Source organism: Sus scrofa, chromosome 1, assembly GCF_054392235.1.
Source record: "Sus scrofa isolate SSC_HxYL_T2T_F1_AM1 chromosome 1, Sscrofa_HxYL_maternal_Yorkshire_Landrace_v2.0, whole genome shotgun sequence".
NCBI lineage: Eukaryota > Metazoa > Chordata > Mammalia > Artiodactyla > Suidae > Sus > Sus scrofa.
This window is the reverse complement of record NC_139383.1, coordinates 101,847,176-101,867,227: the sequence shown is the minus strand read 5'-3', so window position 1 is coordinate 101,867,227 and position 20,052 is coordinate 101,847,176. Positions and strand designations below refer to the sequence as shown.

At 35.8% G+C, this 20,052-nt stretch overlaps 1 protein-coding gene across 1 annotated transcript; it reads right to left on the bottom strand.

The window, feature by feature from the left end:
* Nucleotides 1–9,024: 9,024 nt before the first annotated feature.
* LOC110258739 (olfactory receptor 4C6-like) lies at nt 9,025–19,932 on the bottom strand. Its single transcript, XM_085013640.1, is given in 3 exon segments — nt 9,025–9,539; nt 9,542–9,809; nt 19,549–19,932. Coding segments are annotated over 3 exon segments (1,167 nt in total).
* Nucleotides 19,933–20,052: the final 120 nt, after the last annotated feature.

Genomic DNA, 20,052 nt, shown 5'->3' with positions numbered 1-20,052 from the left:
AAGACTTGTGGCTGCCTGATGGGTGGGGGAGAGAGTGTTAGGGAAATTGGGAGCTTGGGCTTATCAGACACAACTTAGAATAGATTTACAAGGAGATCCTGCTGAGTAGCATTGAGAACTTTGTCTAGATACTCATGTTGCAACAGAACAAAGGGTGGGGAAAAAATGTAATTGTAATGTATACATGTAAGGATAACTAGATCCCTTGCTGTACAGTAGGAAAATTAAAAAAAAAATTTATCTTGCATGCTTGAGCTTCTCTGCTCATGGAGAAAACGAAATTAGAAACGTTTTTTTAGGGTGGTCGTAGGATATTAGGAAGAATTGAGCTATAGATAGATTCTTAAATACTCTAAGCCCAAACTTCAGTGAAGGGGAAGGATAGGGATGTGTGGTAGGGATGAGAAAGATTTTTCATCTCAGTTTCAAACTCTAATCACTTAGTAATGGTTTCCTGGGTTGAACTGTGAGATGAATTCTGAAGCCACATCCAAGTTCTGAGCAAGAAGGGTGGTAGTTTATTGATCACACTCTCCATGTGCGTGGAAAGGGAGCAAAGATGACTTGCATGCCACCCCTGACCAGGTAACTTCCTTATCTACAAGGAGAAGACATGATACCCAATTTAAGAGGTGCTTGGATATCATGGCAATTCCCCCAGTTATTTCTTTAAAAGACTGAAATGAACTGAGACTTTTAGATTAATTCATTCTTTATAAAAGAAAGAGATCAGTCAGAATATGCCCTGCTTTAGACTAATGCATAACTAGTATACATGTGTTGAGTTGGCTATTCTCTTCATTAAACAATAAGAACCTAAGTCTATACTAAATAATATCACCTTCTAATGAGTATTATTATGATGACTAAGACATAATGCAAGGAAGCAACTTCTCAGAGCCTCCTGAATTGGAAACAATCCATATTAGATCATATTACCCTATTTTATTGGTAGGAAATTCATGCCTAAAGAGATAAAATCAAACAAATAACAGGTGCTGAGTCTGGAATTTTAACCCAGAACACGTGAGCCCAAATCCCAAGTCCTTCCCACTGATTCTATGGGGAAAGAAGTTAACATTTTTCTTTTCTAGCAAGAACATGAGAGCAGGGATGACCTTTCTAGAGTCTCCATTCACTGTAGAGGTTAAAACCTTCTGATTCCTTTGTTCCTATTTGAATGATTCCTTTTGATAAAGGACACAGAGCTGATGATATAGGATCAAAGGTAATGGCCCGACTACTTGCAGATAAAAATGGGCAACTATCTCACAGGTCAGGAAGAAAAATAATACGTTGAATACAGCCAGAGTCTTAATGCTTTATTAATTATTTGAAAATTATTTACACAACATGACCAAGTCAGATCAAGTACTACTCACCAATGTGTATCTGTGTCAAATTTATGATTTATTGTAATACAGGGATGTTCATATACAGCCTCCCTACTCTTAAGGATTATAATGAGTATCAAATTGGAAAACGTCAAAATGTGCCTTATGATAAAATGCCCTTACCAATTTTAGTCACTCTTCTCTCACTTACAAAACCAGACACCTTACCCACACAGAAAGCTATTCCATGGGCCATCCAGATCATTACTCCAACTTTGGATTTCATTTGCATAGCAAACTTTGAAGAATAATTGTGTCCACATCTGTATATATAAGAAAAAATTATCATCCAAAGGGCATGTATGTTTGTGTGTGTACATATATGTAGAATCTATGTTTTTTTTTTGTCTTTTTAGTGCTGCACATGAAAATTCCCAAGCTAGAGGTTGAATCAGAGCTGTAGTTGCTGGCTTATGTGAGGTGGGAGCCATTTCTGTGACCTACACCTTAGCTCATGGCAATGCCAGATCCCTAACCCACTGAGCAAGGCCAGGAATCATGGATGCTAGTTGAGTTTGTTACCGCTGAGCCATGATGGGAATAATTAGGCTTCCTGTAAGCAAAGTGTATTCTGGGAATAATTAGGCTTCCTGTAAGCAAAAGTGTATTCTGGGACTTCCCTGGTAATGCAGGTTAATGATTGAGGAAAGTCGCTTCTATGGCTCAGCTGCAACTGCAGTGTGGTTTCAATCCCTGGCCCAGGAACTTCCGCATATTGTGAGCACAGCCAGGAAAAAAAAAAAAAAGTTGAATGACACTGACAGCTAACAAAAAAATAATTGAAATGTTAGTAAACCTAAATATACAAGTATGTGTTCTAATATTTGACTTTTTATTTACTCTTGTGAGAATCAGATGAGGTAATACTCATAAAACCATTTATGCACTTGGATGCACTGGAAAAAATTATGAGAAACAGTAAAAGTACGCTTTCAGAGCCTCTGACACACAGCAGAAATGGCGATGTTTTACTTCTAATTTCTGCTTTACCATGATCAAATCTGATAAATATCTTCACTCATCCTTTTAGATATTCACAAATATAAAATATTTTATTGGTCACAGAGACGATAAGCTATTGTTTAAATGTGGAACACTTTTAAATGTCTTTAATAAACCCTGGATAAACTACTGTGGCCCTCAGACCCTCTTGTGTCTATCTCTTCTTCAGTTACCCTCATTGTACAAGTAAGATCAAATAGAGCAAATGGATGCAAACTATTGATCTTGGAATGGATTTACAATGAGATCCTGCTGTGTAGCATTGAGAACTATGTTTAGATACTTACAACACAACAATGGGAGGAAAAAGTATATATACATGTATGTGTAACTTGGTCCCCATTCTGTACAATAGAAAAAAAAAATAGGGCAAAGGGTGGAGAGAAAGAATAAGGTTCTATGTTAATCTAACAATTAAATAATTCTTAGGCTCTCTAACTTCCTGATCTGGGGAGTTTCTAATAGAAATACCATTTTAAAGTAAAAATACTCATTAAATATAAACAAATCGGTCCTCTCTTTTTTAAGATAAAAGAAATTTCCAAATTATCATTAAAACTTCAGCAATGGAGACTATAGTTCTTTGGAGCTTGTGATCACAAGGTTTATGATTTGAAATCACTTAGAAGCTAATGGTCCTAATGCATTTTTTTGTCCTGGTTTTAATCCCAGAAAAGAAAAGAAACAATAGTGGGGAAATTCGTGAAATGTGAAAAAAATCTGGTGTTTTTTTAGGAGCTATATATCAAGGTTCACTTCACAATACTGACAAATATACTCCTGGAAAAGTTATATAATAATTATTAGGGAAAAATAACTGAGCAGTAGACAGGAACTCTGTAATATCTTGGGAATTTTGTTTGTTTGTTTTTGTTTTTTTTTGTTTTTTTTTTGTCTTTTTTAGGGCCCCATTTGCAGCATATGGATATTCCTAGGCTAGGGGTTGAATCTGAGCTACAGCTGCTGGCCTACACCACAGCCACAGTAACGCCAGATCCCATCCGCATCTGTGACCTACACCACAACATCATGGCAACACAAGATCCTTAACCCACTGAGCAAAGCCAGGGATTGAACCCACAACCTTATGGTTCCTTGTCAGATTCGCTTCCACTGCGCCATGATGGGAACTCTGAGAACTTTTTTATTAATATAAAATTATTCCAAAATAGAAGTTAATTAACATTATATAATAATTGTATATAAAAATCTAGCTATTACAGATTCATAACCTTGTGTTATTGAATAAAACTCAATCCTTGGAGTTCTCTCCCATGAAGCAGATAGAGAAACACTTGTTCAAACTGCTGGCCTCAGAGTCAAATAAGGCAGTATTTATGAACATACTCTGTAATGTATAATTCAAGAGAAAGATGTGAAATATTGATATAAGCATTATTTTTAAATAGTGTCTGTACACACAAGGTGAACTGGAGAATTGAATCTATCAAAAGAGTAAAATGTTGCTAAATCATGTTTTTTTTCATTCTAAATTCTAAATTACAATGAAACGGCTTCATTCATGTAATCTTATTGGGAAATGTTTTATCAAATATTTCCAAAATCCTAAATATGGTTGTATTCTTTATACTAGTAATTCCAATCTTAAAAATTATTCTGTAGGTATAATGAGGTGGTATAAATTTTATAGTAGATGATGCTGTGTCGTATATTTTAGCAAAAATTCAGAAATATTAATTGTTGAATAATAATACATTAATATCATTAATAATACATTAATTAATACATTAATTAATAGCAAAGTGTGTTAGGCATAAACACTAATTAAAATATAAGGACATAGAAGTGAAGAATTTTTACAACATGTTAAATGAGAAAAACACAAAAAATATGGTAACAACCTCACTCATTTATACAGACATTTTAATATAATTTTAAAATCAAGAAAGGAATATGTGAAAATGGTAGAGACTTTTTATTTTCAATATATATTTTGATATATATATATATATATATACAAGAAAATCTAACATTACAAATCAACTTTATTACCCAGAACACCATATTATGCATCACCTGCATATTTGTTGAAAAAAAGATGAAGTTTTAAGAAAATTTTATTATCTAGCCAGTGTAACTAATTTGCCTAGATGGAACCAGCATGCTAACATGACATAGAATCTTAAATTAAAAGTATCGGCTGTAAACCATCCACAAATAGCCAAACCAGGGGCCCAGCCCTCCCTTTCCTATGTATTCACTCTAATATCACTTTTCATTGCATATACTCCTAGAGGAAATATTTTATTCTGTTTATATTTCTCATAGAAGTTTTCCATGGTCTTTCCTGTCTTTCTTTCTTTGTTTCTTTCTTTGTTTCTTTCTTTGTTTCTTTCTTTGTTTCTTTGTTTGTTTCTTTCTTTCTTTCTTTCTTTCTTTCTTTCTTTCTTTCCATTTTAGGGCCACACCTGTGGCATATGGAATTTCCCAGGCTAGGGGTTGAATTGCAGCTGCATCTGCTGGGCTATGCCATAGCAACATGGGATCCAAGCTGTGTTTGCAACCTACACCTACACCACAGTTCACAACTCACAACAACACGTGGATCCTTAAGCCTCTGAGCAACGCCAGAGATCGAACCCACATCCTCGTGGATACTAGTCAGGTTACCCCTGAGCCATGATGGGAGCTCCTGATCATATTTTACTATTAAGTAAATTAAAACCTCATTCTCATTACCCTCACTGTTAATTTCCTTGAATTTTTGATCCACGATTGTTATTTACTTCAGCAATAATAGATTTATTCTTTGTCAAAAAAAAAAAAAAAAAAAAGGAGCTCCCATCGTAGCACAGTGGTTAATGAATCAGACTTGGAACAAAGAGATTGCGGGTAAGGTCCCCAGCTTTGCTCAGTGGATTAAGGATATTGTGTTGCCTTGAGCTGTGCTGTAGGTCACAGATGAGGATCTGACGGTACTGTGGCGCTGGTGTAGGCCGGTATCTACAGTTCCGATTAGACCCCTGCCTGGGAACCTCCATGTGCCGAGGGAGCGGCCCTAGAAAAGGCAAAAAGACAAAAAAAAAAAACCAAAAAAAATTATTCTTTGTCTATCTAGCTAAGCATATTCTTCTCCTTTACAGGTTGAAAGATGTGTTCTCTTCAGATTTCAGACCTTTTCTTTCCTCTCAATATTCTCTGTGAAATGTCTCAATCTTTCTACTCTCACTATTTCTGGAATTTGGAAAAAATAAGCTTTGTATGTTTCTACTTGTGTTCCTCCTGATGGATGCCTGAGACTTCTTTCCATCTGTTATCTCAGCAATTTAGCTCATTTTAAGAGTGAGATGAACCACAACCACTAGCACTAAGCCAGTCCAGAACTTCAGCCATTTAAATATTCTGGAACAATTAGAAGCAGAAATCAAATGCTATTTATGACAAGTACACGTAGAAAAAAAAAATAAATGAGCAATTTAAAATAAAAAAATCTGTGACTTGAGCAAAAGACTCTTTCCTACTTTTCATGTCCTTCCCCAGGCAATTCCTTGTGAAAAAAAATATTAAGTGCTACATTTACATATCAATAACTCCCTAAATGATAAACAGAACTGAATTACATTGCTTCTATATTGGTATTATTTGTGTCGCCTCAAAAAAATTCCACTTTTTTTATCTAAAACACCAGGATGAAGGACAGATTTAGAGGGTGAATGGTAAGTGCAAAAATATTAAGAACGAACACATAAAATGCTATTGAATAGCTATGACAGGAATTTTCACTTAGTGTATTTCAGTTATTTGGACTTAAAGATGAAAAACTGAACTTAGGTCTAATTTCATTAGAATTGAATAGGTCCTCCTATCTCACCAAAATAAAAAAAAAAAATGTTTGCACTCAGACAGCTGCTGAGCACTTAAATTTTGTCAAGTTATGTCTGGTTAACTCGAGGTGTATTCTTTCATTTTTTTTTTCCAAATCCTTTGACCTTGCTAACATAGGATCCCATCATAAATGAACATTTTTAGGGTGAAAATTTGTATATAACTGTCCTAGGTATACACAGGGTAAGTGATAGAGCATAGCTTGCCTTATACTTGGTAGCCTGCATCACAATATCCATGTTTTAAGGACTACATCCCATTTTAAAATCCTCTGAAAATGCAAAAATGTGAATTATTAATCTCACCACATGTCTGTTCCTTGAAAATTCTGGTAATGGCAATCTTCTATTCTCTACAGAGAAAAGTCCATTCAAAAGCTGGCCAAAATATGAAGTAGAGTTCCCAGGCTTACTTCCGCATTTAAGAGAGAGAGAAAGAACACTCTGGCAGATGAGAAAGAGAATTTCCCCCACTGTTTCTCAAGCACTATCTTCAACATGATCTCAAGGAAAAAGTAAAGGAGCAAAAGTTTCCAGCTTGACCTCAAACTGGAATTTAAAGAGGTTTCCCTGAGGGGTCATGAACCTGCAGAATTGCTTCTCAGTTCTCCTCAGGGTTTGGAAATTTCCCATCAATACGGTTTTCAAAAACACAGTTTGACTTCCTCAACTATTTGTAAAAATTAGAGTTTTTTTTTTTTTTTAGCATCTTCTGGGCTTCTGTTGGAACATGCTTTTGTTTCCTTTCATATTCAGAAATAGAAAAGTGTGTATACTGGGATGAAACACAGTGCCTTTTGCAGAACTGGGGTGAAATATCTGTGAATTTATTAAATGAAAAAAAATAGCTCTGGGATAGGGCACAACATCAATCTATAAAGAGGTGTAGTGTTTGGGGACTAGAGGAGCAGTCCTTGTTTCTTAAAGAATAAAAATTTTATGTATAAATATGCAAGCATGTATGCATTCATACCAAAGGTGTTTTTTTTTCTCTTGGAACCTGAGCTTGATATGCCATAACTTTAAAATTAAAAGCACAATTTCTAGAGATTAAAGGATTTTTTTCATTTTTTGGAAAAGAAGGGATGACAGGTCTGTTTACTCTAAAGGAATGAAGCATTGTGATTGAAGATTAGGGAAAATCTGGATTTAGCTCATGAGTTCCCTTCAGAGAGAGTCCATACCAAGGTGTTTGTCCCTCTTATTTTCATGTGTATTCACACCCTATGGAAAGAAGCAGATTGATGTCAGTCTCTAATCATTGTCAGAGTCTCTCTAGTGACAGACAAAGCAAGACTTTGGAGAAAATAAATATGCTTTGGATTTAGAAACCCAACTCTAGGTTGTAACAGAAAGAATTTTTATCCTGGAGTTCTGGCAGTGGCAGAGTAGGTGAAGGATCCTGCTTGTTTCTGCAGTGGCTTGGGTCTCTGCTGAGTTCCAGTGGGTTCCTTCCCCCGCCCTGGAACTTCAATATGCCCTGGATGAGGCCAAAACAAAAAAAAAGAAAAAAAAGAGAATATTTATCTCTAGTTAAAAAAAATATAGGTCTATAGGCTTGCTCTTTTCTCATAAATGGTGTAGATATAGACACTATATCTCGATATAGACGGAGACCTTAGATTCTGAAGTACATTAACTCCAGAATGAGTGATTCTCATTCTGTTTCTCCAAGCATGGAAAACTGGTAGTAGAGAGTTTTGCAGTATTGTCTTCCACATAAAATAGTCAACTACTAATGTGAGATTGTACTTGCTTCCAAAAAAAGACATTTGGAAGCATGAAAACTGGAAAATTCTAACTCCTCTATTACTTATATTTATTTGCTCTCTCCTTCTTTTTACCTGATCTATGAATTTGAAAATATCAAAAACAGCTAAGTTACTTTTAGACTCAGAGTTATTCAGTAATATTTATTAAGCACATACAAGGTGACTGGCAGTGTTCTACCCTCAGCATGAACAAATAAACATAATACCTGACCTTACAGGGAGTACAAACCTGTGGTGAACACAGAGAAAATAAAAGTCAAGACATAATTTTTATATATTTTATTTTATATTTTATTTTTAGGGCTGCACCAGCAGCATATGGAGGTTCCCAGGCTAGGGATCAAATCAGAGCTGTAGCCATGGGCCTACACTACAGCCACAGTAACCTGGGATCTGAGCCACGTCTGCACCCTACACCACACCTCGCAGCAATGCTGGATCCTTCACCCGCTTAGTGAGGCTAGGGATCAAACCTGCAATCTCATGGTTCCTAGTCAGATTCATTTCTACTGTGCCATGATGGGAACTCCAAGACATAATTTTTAAAGTCTAGCTTGTGATCATTGACATTAAGGGTATAACTAGATGGATTAGAGAATAACTCAAGAAAAGTAAAAAAAAGTCAACAGAGAAAACTTGTCTAAGCAGGTGGGAGTTCATCTGAAAGTCGATAAAATGGGCTGGATCCAGCCAAGCTGAAATTCTGGAAAAGGGAATTCCAGCAGTGAGCAGAATAGTATAAATAAAAACCTTGAACTGAGAAAGGCTTGAATTATTCAAAATGCAGGGTAAAAAGTGACAGTGAGAAAAAGAGACAGAGAGAGAGATCAGCTATAGTCCTGTGAAAAGAAGGAAGGGGGATGAAATGTGCTGGAGACATAGACAGTGTTGGCTTTGTAATCTCTAACCCTGATTTGCATGATTAAAAGATGCCCTTGGCTGCAGTGTCCTCAAAGGTTTGGAGTAAATGCGGAGGATAAGAACTCACTGTCCTTGTAAGAAAAAATTGTTCTAAGCATGCAAGTTAATAGAACAGAAGTTCTTTTCCATCATCCACAATTTCCTCATGGCTTTTTTCACCTCTGTGTTCCTCAGGGTGTAGATCAAAGGATTTAACATGGGTGTGATGATGGAATCAGACACAGCCATTGCCTTGTCTATGGGGTTAATGGCCACAGGTCTCACGTACAAGAACATGCATGGAACAAAGAACATGACAACCACTGTGAGGTGGGAGCCACAGGTGGAGAAGGTTTTACCCCACCCTTCAGAGCTGCAAGACTTCAGGGAGCAGAGGATGACCACATAGGAGGAGATGAGGATAAGGAAGATGGCCCCACACATCACCCCACTGTTGAGGATGACTAAGAGGCCCAGGAGGTGGGTGTCCATGCAGGCCAGGTTCAACAGTGGAAATAGATCACCTGTAAAGTGCTCTCTGATAGTGTGACCACAGAAAGGTATCTGATACATGAAGAGAAGCTGTATTACTATATGGGTGCCAACCTCCCCAAACACACCCTGCAGGCCCCTGCCAGCACCAGGCAGCACACTCAAGGCTTCATGATGGTCATGTAGTGCAGGGGCTTACAGATGGCCACATAGCAGTCATAGGCCATCACAGTGAGAAAGATGATCTCCAGGCCACCAAAGAAGTGGTCCACGAAGACCTGGGCCATGCAGCCTTCCAGGGAGATGACAGTGCTCTCCGAGAGGGAATCCACAATCATCTTGGGGGCAATGACAGAAGAGAAAGTGACATCCAAAAGGGACAAGGAGGGGAGTACCCATTGTGGCTCAGAGGATTAAGAACCCAACTAGTATCTATAAGGATGCAGGTTCAATCCCTGGCCTCTCCCAGTTGGTTAAGGGAGGGAAATATGGTGGATATAGGCAACGTATATGGACTTTGACCTCAGAAAACCTGGATTTCATTATACACCATCCAGGGATGTAATTAACTAGAAGATGTTTATTCTTTCTAAATCACAGTTGCTTTTCTAAGAGTTTTTGTATTAAACATAAGTTTAAATTTTAATATTCAGCTTGATATACATTAAAGTGTGATTAAAATGTGAACTTAAATTCTAGCTTAAATGCTTATTAAGTAGTACAGTATCCTGCCATATTTTGTGTGTCTCATGAGAGTTGGTCACATACACCCCTTTAATCCGAGATATGAGGTCATTTGTACAGGTACCTCGCCAGACTACCATTCACTTGAGAATAATATGAGCTATACTCTTAAGGAAACCTACATAAATTCTTGATTTTTCACATTATACTTAATTATTGCTTCTGAGTACATATAGTATATCAGACAAGTTCTCGGTGCCTCAGTTTCATTCTCCATAAATTGGGAAAGTAATGTTATCTACCTGAAAGAGTTGTTGGAAAGATTGAATGATTTTATAATTGTAAAGGGCTTGTATTAGCATCCTTATGTCTTCGCCCAGCATAAAGAGAAAGCTACTGACCACAAACTATTTTAAAACAGATCCCCTGCCTTTGGATCATGTGTTTATATACACATCTATTAAATGCTTAATTGGCTAACTGGATACCAGCTGAATGGGTCCCCAACACTTGGCAGTATGTAAGTTTTTGAATTGACTTTAAAAGAAAAATGTTCCCAACTTGTTTTCTAATATACAGTTTTAACCAAAAGTAGAAGAGTTAAAATAAATGTACTTTGTTTTTTAAAATTATAACAGTAAAAAGTGGCCCATGGAAGATTCTTTGGATAGAGTGATAGAAAGTTTAAAGTCAAAGAAAGTATTGTGTAATTTGCATGGAGTTTGGTTGAGGATGATGACAAAGTTTCAGCTATAGGCAGTTGTAACAGCTATACAAAACTGTGAATGTATTGTCACTGAATTTTATATTTAGAAAAGGTCAAAGTTAAAATATTGTGTTGTACTTTTTTATCACAACAAAACTATCTGATGCCAAAAATAATAATAATAAAGTCAAACAACTTCTCCCAACGATGACCACTCATTTTCATTTGCCCCTCTATTAACAGTTTAGTAAATGCTCCTTAGGTATGGATTTGTATGTAGGTACATGCACAGTCATTTATGGATATGTAGAGCCATTTTACCCTATATAAAAATACACAGTGTATAATATAATAATACACTTGAACTTCTAATTACAGTTTTTATGAGAACTATTTGTCAATATTTATGAACTTGCCTTTATTTTAATTGCTACATATCTTTCCATTTTATGGTTATAACATAATTAATATAACCAATCTGTTTTTGCTTTAAATTTATTTCATTTCTGATATTATGCCTTACACACAGGATCACAAAGAACATCACTTACAGACTTACTTATTTCTATGGGAGAAATCTATGTCGTCACCAAGACAAAAAATATACATATGTTTAAATTAGCATTGATCTCAAAATCCTGAAACATATTTTATCGCCATAAATAGCATATTGAAGAATACTTTTCTCCATAGACTTGCCAACACTAAATACTATCAACTTTGAATATATTTTTAAAAAAATCAGTTGAAAAATTATCTCATTTTAATTTGCATTCACTCAATCATTCATTCACAGAATTTCATTGATAACATAAACAAGGAAGGTTAACCTCCAAAGTTAAATTAAAGCAATGGAATTGCTATAAAGAGATATGTGATCTATATACATATCCAAATCAAACTAACAATGATAAATAAATTATTTAGTGTAGGCTACATACCAGATATTTTGCAATACTTTATACACATTTTCTCATTTACTCCTCATGATTAACTATGATAAAACACATTTTATGGTTGAAGTAAAGCAAAATAATTGATTTGCAAGAAAATACAGTTAGCAAGTGATAAAGCCTGGATATGAATCCAAGGAGCCAGCTTTATGGTTGATATGTGTTTCTTGTATGTGAATTTCTTATGGAGCTAAATGATTTACTGAGTAAATTCCTGGATAACTTGAAGGTGAGAGCAATGCATTTAGGGAGAGTCTCTATATTGCCATTTTTAAGAGCATCAGTGCCCTGGTTCCTCAAAAGATCCATTACTTGAGCACAGGCATCATCAACAGACTATGTCTCTAATGAAGGGCTTCTAAAGGTGATTGCCTGGGGGGAGAGGGAGGGAGTGGGAGGGATTGGGAGCTTGGGGTCAATGGATGCAAACTATTGCTCATGGAATGGATTTACAGTGAGATCCTGCTGTGTAGCACTGAAAACTATGTCTAGATACTTACAACCCAGCACGATAGTGGGAGAAAAATTATGTATACATGTATGTGTAACTGGTTCCCCATGCTGTAAGTGGGGAAAAAAAAGTTTGTTGGGGAAATAACATTAAAAATTAAATTAAAAAATAAAAATAAAAAATACATAAGATAAAAGAAAAAGGGTTATTGCTGTCTATAAGTCTTCCTAACTCACAGCACCTTCTTTAAAAGATGAGTGGAAATGGAATTATCTAAGGTACCACATTTTTAGGATGGAAATTACTATACCATTGTAGGTACAAAAATAATGCTTTCTTGGGATGCTTCCAGAGGGAGGGGCTTAATTCCTGAATAAACTTTCATATCACCCTCAGCAAAAACACCAACACTACCCTTGTAGGCAGAGCTGCTCACATGTAATTGTATCTTTACATATATATGATATCTATTTAACCCAACTTTTTAGTTTCATTAAATATTTAGAATTTTTAACTTATCAAAATAAAAATATCACATACAGTCTTTCAGGTGTTTAGTAGAAAAACACAATAGTTGGTACAAGAGTAATGCAGAAATATATATATGCATATATATATATTATACAGTAAAACTGTTATGTATATTATTTATATAATACATACACACAGAGAAAATTGTTTGAAGGAAAGGAAACAAAATCTTTAAACTATTCATTTAAACAAAATCTATAGTCTATACATACCAGCTACTCCTATTACCACTTTTTCTAAAACACATCTTTGAAACACTCTCTTTTATTTGCCATCTCATGATCTCGATAGAGTTAAAGGTAGACACTTAAGTTTTGATAATGCTAAAAGAGATAAAAGTAAATTAAACTAAAAAATTTGGAAGGTTAAGGCTCTCCATCTTGAGGATAAAATTTGTTTATACAGACAAAATAGGTGAATTATTGACAATTTTAAAATATAATATGCATGCATATATCATTCAATTATTTCAATGATTTCAAAATGGTAGTTTATATTAATAAGACCATATTTAATAATCAAATAAGTTGCTAAAATCACCTCCAAAACTCAATCTCATGTTATCTCTGTGACCTCTAAAAACTTGATATTCTCTGTAAGCAGAAGGCAAAGACCGCAGGGTAACCAGAGGTCTGGCTCCATCCAGGATGTACTTAATAGAAACTTTTTGTCTACACTGACAGTAGCAGATTTTCAACTTAGCAAATGTGTGTTCTAAGCAAATGTTTGAAGTGTCCAAACATTTATATACAAAACAACCCAGGTGGATGGCAGAGGAATTCAAATTCATCTAAATAAGAAAGGTTTCCAAAAAGTCAGCTTTTATTTATTTTTTTTTATTTTATTTTCCCACTGTACAGCAAGGGGGTCAGGTTATCCTTACATGTATACATTACAATTACAGTTTTTCCCCCACCATTTCTTCTGTTGCAACATGAGTATCTAGACATAGTTCTCAATGCTATTCAGCGGCTTTTATAAACTGTTTATAAAAATAATTCATGGAACTATGTCCTTTAGCTGTATTCAAGTTTAATTTGTAAACAGTTTAAAATTCACATCTTAGAGGAAATATCATTAATCAATTCTTCTTTGGACAACAGACCTGAGGTAATATAGGGAAGAATACCATTTTCAAATGACACAGGATTTCAAAATGTATAGACTTGCATCATTTCAACTGCATTCCTTTGAGGCTGTGTCTCTACAGACTGAAGCATGAATCACCATCAGTGAATTCCCATCTAACCCTGCAATGATCTACTCCTCCCAGCAGCAGAGCTTTACTGGAGCCAGGCCAAGCTGATTCCACAAACACAAAACACAATCATGGTATTAACCACTCAATTATTTGCTCCACAACTAATTTCTCTTCCTCAGTCGAAGGATGGCCCCACAGTGATTCATCTGCCTGATAATACAGATGATGAAAAGTCAATAGGACTTGTTCTTGGCCACCCACCTAGTACCAGGACTGATTTTTCCATCACTTAATCTGATGCTCTCTATATCATTTGACTAGTACTAAAATTGTGTCACATCTAACAGTGGGATATTTGCTATTATAAAAGATTTAAAAATTCTCCTTAGCCAAGAAAAAAAAAAAAGATCTAAATTCTTTCTCACTGCATAACAATTAGGATTCTCCAATGATATGTTTTCAATTTTGAAATATTTGAGATTATAGCCTTCATTCTCTAATTTTAATAGTAAAAAACAAAACAAAACAAAACAAAAAAACAAACCGCTGTCATTCATTTACAATACACTTCATAAAGTACAATTGGTTCATAAGCCTATCTGATGATATGCTCTGGAAACTCTCCTGAGAAGGAAGAGTCTGAATTTTACTGAATATGATCCTCACAGGTGATGGGCCAACCTCTTGGCTTGGATCTCCTCTATTAACCTTCTAATCACTCCATTTAGACACGAGTAAGGGCAGTATTCCCCAACTGTTTTTTCACTATTGCAACTCAAAAGTGCTTTTTGTTTTGTTTTGTTTTGTTTTTGTTTTTTAGTGCTGCACCCATGGCATATGGTGTTCCCAGGCTAGGGGTCAAATTGGAGCCACAGTTGCCAGCCTGCAGCTACCACAGCCACAGCAACATGGGATCTGAGCTGAGTCTGTGACCTACACCAACACCACCAGATCCCTAACCAACCGGGTGAGGCCCTGACCCACTGAGCCAGGCCAGGGATTGATCCTACATACTCATGGATACTAGTCTGGGCTCGTTATTGCTGAGCCATGACAGGAACACCCTCAAAAGTGCTTTCTTAGATACTTTGTTCCCTTAACGACTTCCATGTGTGAAATAGTAATACCATAAATTTATTGCCTATCTATGTGATTATCTATCTACCTACATGTCTACCTCCATGCATTTATATATAAACAATAATAAACATTCACCCCTCCCAAGAAACCGTGTTTACCTACTTCTTAGATGTATTGTTACCATCAAATGCATGTATTTAAAAAACCTCCTAGGCCAAACACTCTCTGACATAAACGACAGCAACATCTTCTCAGATCCACCTCTCAGAGTATTGACAACAAGAACAAAAATGAACAAATGAGTCCTAATCAAACGTCAAAGATTCTGCACAACAAAGGAAACCCTAGACAACACAAAAAGACAACCCACAGAATGGGAGGAAACCTTTGCAAGTCAATCGCCTGACAAGGGATTAACCTCCAAAATTTAGAAACAACTTCTGCAGCTCTATACCAAAAAAAAAAACAAGCCTATCAAAAAATGGGCAGAAGATCTAAACAGACAGTTCTCCAAAGAAGACATACAGAGGGCTGAGAAACACATTAAAGGATGTTCAACATCACTCATTATTAGAGAGATGCAAATCAAAACCACGATGAGGTACCACCTGACACCAGCCAGAATGGCCATCATCCAAATGTCTACAAACAAGAAGTGCCGGAGAGGGTGTGGAGAAAAAGGAACACTAGTGCACTGTTGGTGGGATTGTAAATTGGTGCAGCCACTGTGGAAAGCAGTATGGAGATTCCTTAGAAAACTAAACATAGAGCTACCATTTGACCCAGCAATCCCACTCCTGGGCATCTACCCAGAGAAAACCACGAATCGCAAAGACACATGTACTCCAATGTTCATTGCAGCACTATTTGCAATAGCCAAAACATGGGAACAACCTAAACGTCCATCAACAGAGGAGTGGATCCAGAAGATGTGGTACATACACAATGGAATATTACTCAGCCATTAAAAAGAACGAAATACCAGCATTTTTTGCAACATGGATGGACCTAGAAACTATCATGCTAAGTGAAGTCAGCCATACAATGAGACACCAACATCCAATGCTTTCACTGACATGTGGAATCTGAAAAAAGGACAGACGGAACTTCTTTGCAGAACAGATGCTGACTCACAGACATCAAAAAATTTACGGTCTCTGGAGGAGACAGTTTGGGGGGTGGGGGGATGTTCTTGGGCTGTGGGATGGAAATCCTGTGAAATTAGATTGTTATGATCATTATACAACTACAGATGTGATAAATTCATTTGAGTAATAAAAAAAATAAACACCTCCTTATTAGAGTTCCCACTGTGGTGCAGCAGAAATGAATCTGACTAGTATCCGTGAGGAGGTGGGCTTGATCCTTGGCCTTGCTCAATTATTTGAATTAACTTCTTGTGCCCATAACGTTTCACTTTTGATGATGCCCATGAAGGGTACACCATCTGCATGAATGAGATGACTAATGGTTTTTCCATGACACAAGAGGAATCAAGAGACTGCAAGTTGCCTGGGTAAAGAATATCAACGAATAGCTGAGGAGAAGAAAGCCCTCCCGCTCCCCCAAAAAAGGGGGTGGGGGAGGTTGCCTCAGTAACAATCTTCACAATGTGGCCAATGACCAGATCTACTTTTTGGTATTTTCACATCATGATATCAAGGAGTATGTTGAAGTGGATTGAGTAGAGTATATGAGTTAAAAAGACTTGATATTATTGCTTAACTTCATTGAGTCTTATTTTCTTCTATGAAATGAAGTAAAAATCTCTTTAGTAATATATGTTGCTACATTAAAAGAGTTAATGTATGTAAAGAAGCTACCAAAATGTATGCCTCTTAGTTGACCTTCAACCATAGTTAGTTTATTCCTCTCACCTAATGACTAATATTTTCACTAAAATTTCATATTAAACTAATGCATCCTTACACAACATTCAAACATTATCTATCTCATTAATTTTAGGAGAAATATGCTTATTCCTCTATATGTTTTTTTTATTTCATAAGAATCAGAAATAATCAGATGGCAATTTGTCCTTAGGAGATATTCTTAATGATGAGTGCAAAGGAACATCTTAATAATCTTTAATTTTTCTCACAAACCAAAAAAACATGCTTCAATCCATATGCTTTTTAAGTTTGCTATTGAAAATATATGATTTCTGCCTTGTTACTTCTCTTACCCCTCCACTGAGCCCTTGGTAGCCCCTAATTACTTATTGGTAACAAGTGCCCTCTAAATCCTTCATTTGGTCTTAAGTAGAAATGCCATTTGCTCAATATTTTTCTTATTGTTATCCCTGAATTACTCTAATCTCCTATCTAACAGTCATAAAAAAAATGAACCATATATCATTCAGTCTAGATTCTGTTGAAATGTTTCATTTTCGTGAACAGTTGCAAACTTAATCATTTTAATAGATGAAGTATGGATTATGTCATCTTCCATGACTTGACTTTGTGTGAACAAGTTCTGTTTCTTATGAAGTGAAGACAGCCATGCATAACTTAGTAAACAGAGTCACCCCAGTACCATGCTTGAAAATTACTGTATGCTCTACTGTTTATAGAAGAAATAGCCCCAGATGTACAGTGAGTTTGAGAATGGGATATTTGTGAGAAGTAATGAGTTGGAGTATTGCTGTCAGAGAAGATTTGATTTATAAAAAATAAGATGTAAATAATGTAGAATGATTTGATATTTTCCACATGTATACAGGAGCATCACAAGTATCCCCCAGTTTCCAAAAGTTCACGTCATCCACTTTGCCTTTAAGACCAATGTCAGTACTTGTTTTCTCTAATAGAAAGAAATTCAAGGGGATTTTTGCATATATATATATATATATATATATATATATATATATATATCCATACTAATGTTAGTCTTTTGTAAAAGGTGGCATAATTCAGACATTCAAAGAGAGGAAAAAAATTGTAGTGCAAAAATGTAATGCTTCATGTGAAACAAAGATACAACAAATTTAAAACCGTCTTCTAGTAGGGTAAAGTGAATCTTTAAGATAGCAGTTAATTTTCTTATCTCTAGACCTAAACATAAAGCAGGAAACTATGTTTCCTTTGAAAAAAAGACTGTGTTTTATTGACCTGAGTTTGAAGTTTGTAGCTGAAATTTTGAAAGGAAGTTTCATTTTAGTTTTTCTCACACATATCATGGAGTAAGCACATATGATGCAAGGCAAGTTAATTAGTAAACCTCTCTTGGTTTCAGTTTGTTTTTCTGAAGAAAAAAAATAGATAACAAAAATGAAAATACCAGTTTAGTATTTGAGTAAATCAATTGAAGGAACAATGCTTGATAGATGGTAAGGGGTTGGTTTTATGTAAATGTATGTATCAGACCAAGAACAACTGAGTAATAGATTTGGAACCTGACCATATACCTTTCGGTTGAAATTTGATGAGATATTGTTACCCTTCTTGTTTCTAACGGTATTAGTATGGAGAAAGAAAACATTTTCTTTATATTCAAGAAAAAAAAAAGTGTGCCATAAGGCTATTGAAGTAACCAGAGCAAATTACAGCACGACATTGTAAATCAACTATACTTCAATAATAAAATAAAATAACAAATAAAATAAACTTTAGTTATTCTCTATCTCTTCTTCCCCTCATTCCAGGAGCCATATCATGCGGAAGAAGCATGCAATCATCACAGGTCTCCTAGAATTCCTAACAGGAGGCAGATAATGCAGGGAGGTGCTTTCCAGAGTCTGCAATTTCACATATATGAACAACTTTGACAATAAGTTTTCATTAAGAAATAAAATTCATAAAACACCAACCATCATGTATTCTCACTATTTTCTCACAAAAGAAAGGATATTTTTAACATTCTAAAATCATAAGTACAGACTATAATAAAGAATAGCATTTTTAATCAACTAAATCTAGCTTTAAGAAAAAAGAATATCAAAACGTCTGGCTTAATTTTTGAGCCATGAAAGTAACTAGATTATGAATTATTCTTTTCCTTATTTTGTGAATGTCTCCCTTTTCACATTTGGTAAATTCATAGTGCAGCAAAAAATAAAAAAAAATAAAAATCAGCGGTGATACTTTCACTCCCCAACTGTTCCTTCCCTTCCTTGGGTACCTATCAAAGAATTTTTACCCATTATCTGGTTTACAACAAGTTAAGCAATTCAAGAATGCTCATATGAAGGTCTAGAGTAAAGCCAATTTCATTCAAGTAACATATACAAAGAATTTGGTAAGGAAGGAGTAAGACAGTTGAGAAAAGCATATTCTACAATCATTGAACTAGGGGGTTAAAGAAGTTATTTCCATTGTCTATTCTGAAGCTATGAATGTGAATATTGAAGCCTTAGTAAAGTAGGTTAAAAGCTGTCAAAGTACCTAATAAATAACTAGCCATTATTATTTGAGATTCAACAAATGTTAAGTTCTAGTCATTTTTCCAATCAATGAGCAGCAAAATTGCTAAACTTTCACAATTTACAAGTATAATCTAGAAATCCTCACCTCTAGGCATCATGAGTGGCCTGAGTTACTCTCCTCTCCAACAAAATCCTCATGGCTGTTTTCACCTCTGTGTTCCTCACTGTATAAATGAGAGGGCTTAACATGGGAGTGAGGATTGCAAAGAACATAGTTACCAACTTGTCCGCAGGGTAAGTAGCCACAGGATGCATGTAGGTGAAGATACATGGGACAAAGAAGAGTACCACTACTGTAAAGTGGGAGCCACATGTAGAAATGTCTTTGTATCTTCCTTCAGAGCCAAGGGATTTCAGAGAGCTCAGAATGACAATGTAGGAAATGAGCAGCATGAAAAAAATGAGCAAGCACCTGCCCCCACTGTTAGTAGCCACCACAATTCCAAGTGTGTAGGTTTCACTGCAGGCAAGTTCCAACAGTGCGAAGAAATCACACATGAAGTGGTCAATGACACTGGGGCCACAGAAGGTCAACTCATGTGTGAAAAGAACCTGCACAGTGGAGTGCAGGATCCCCCCAATCCATGCCACCACAACCAGGAGCTGGCACAGCCCATG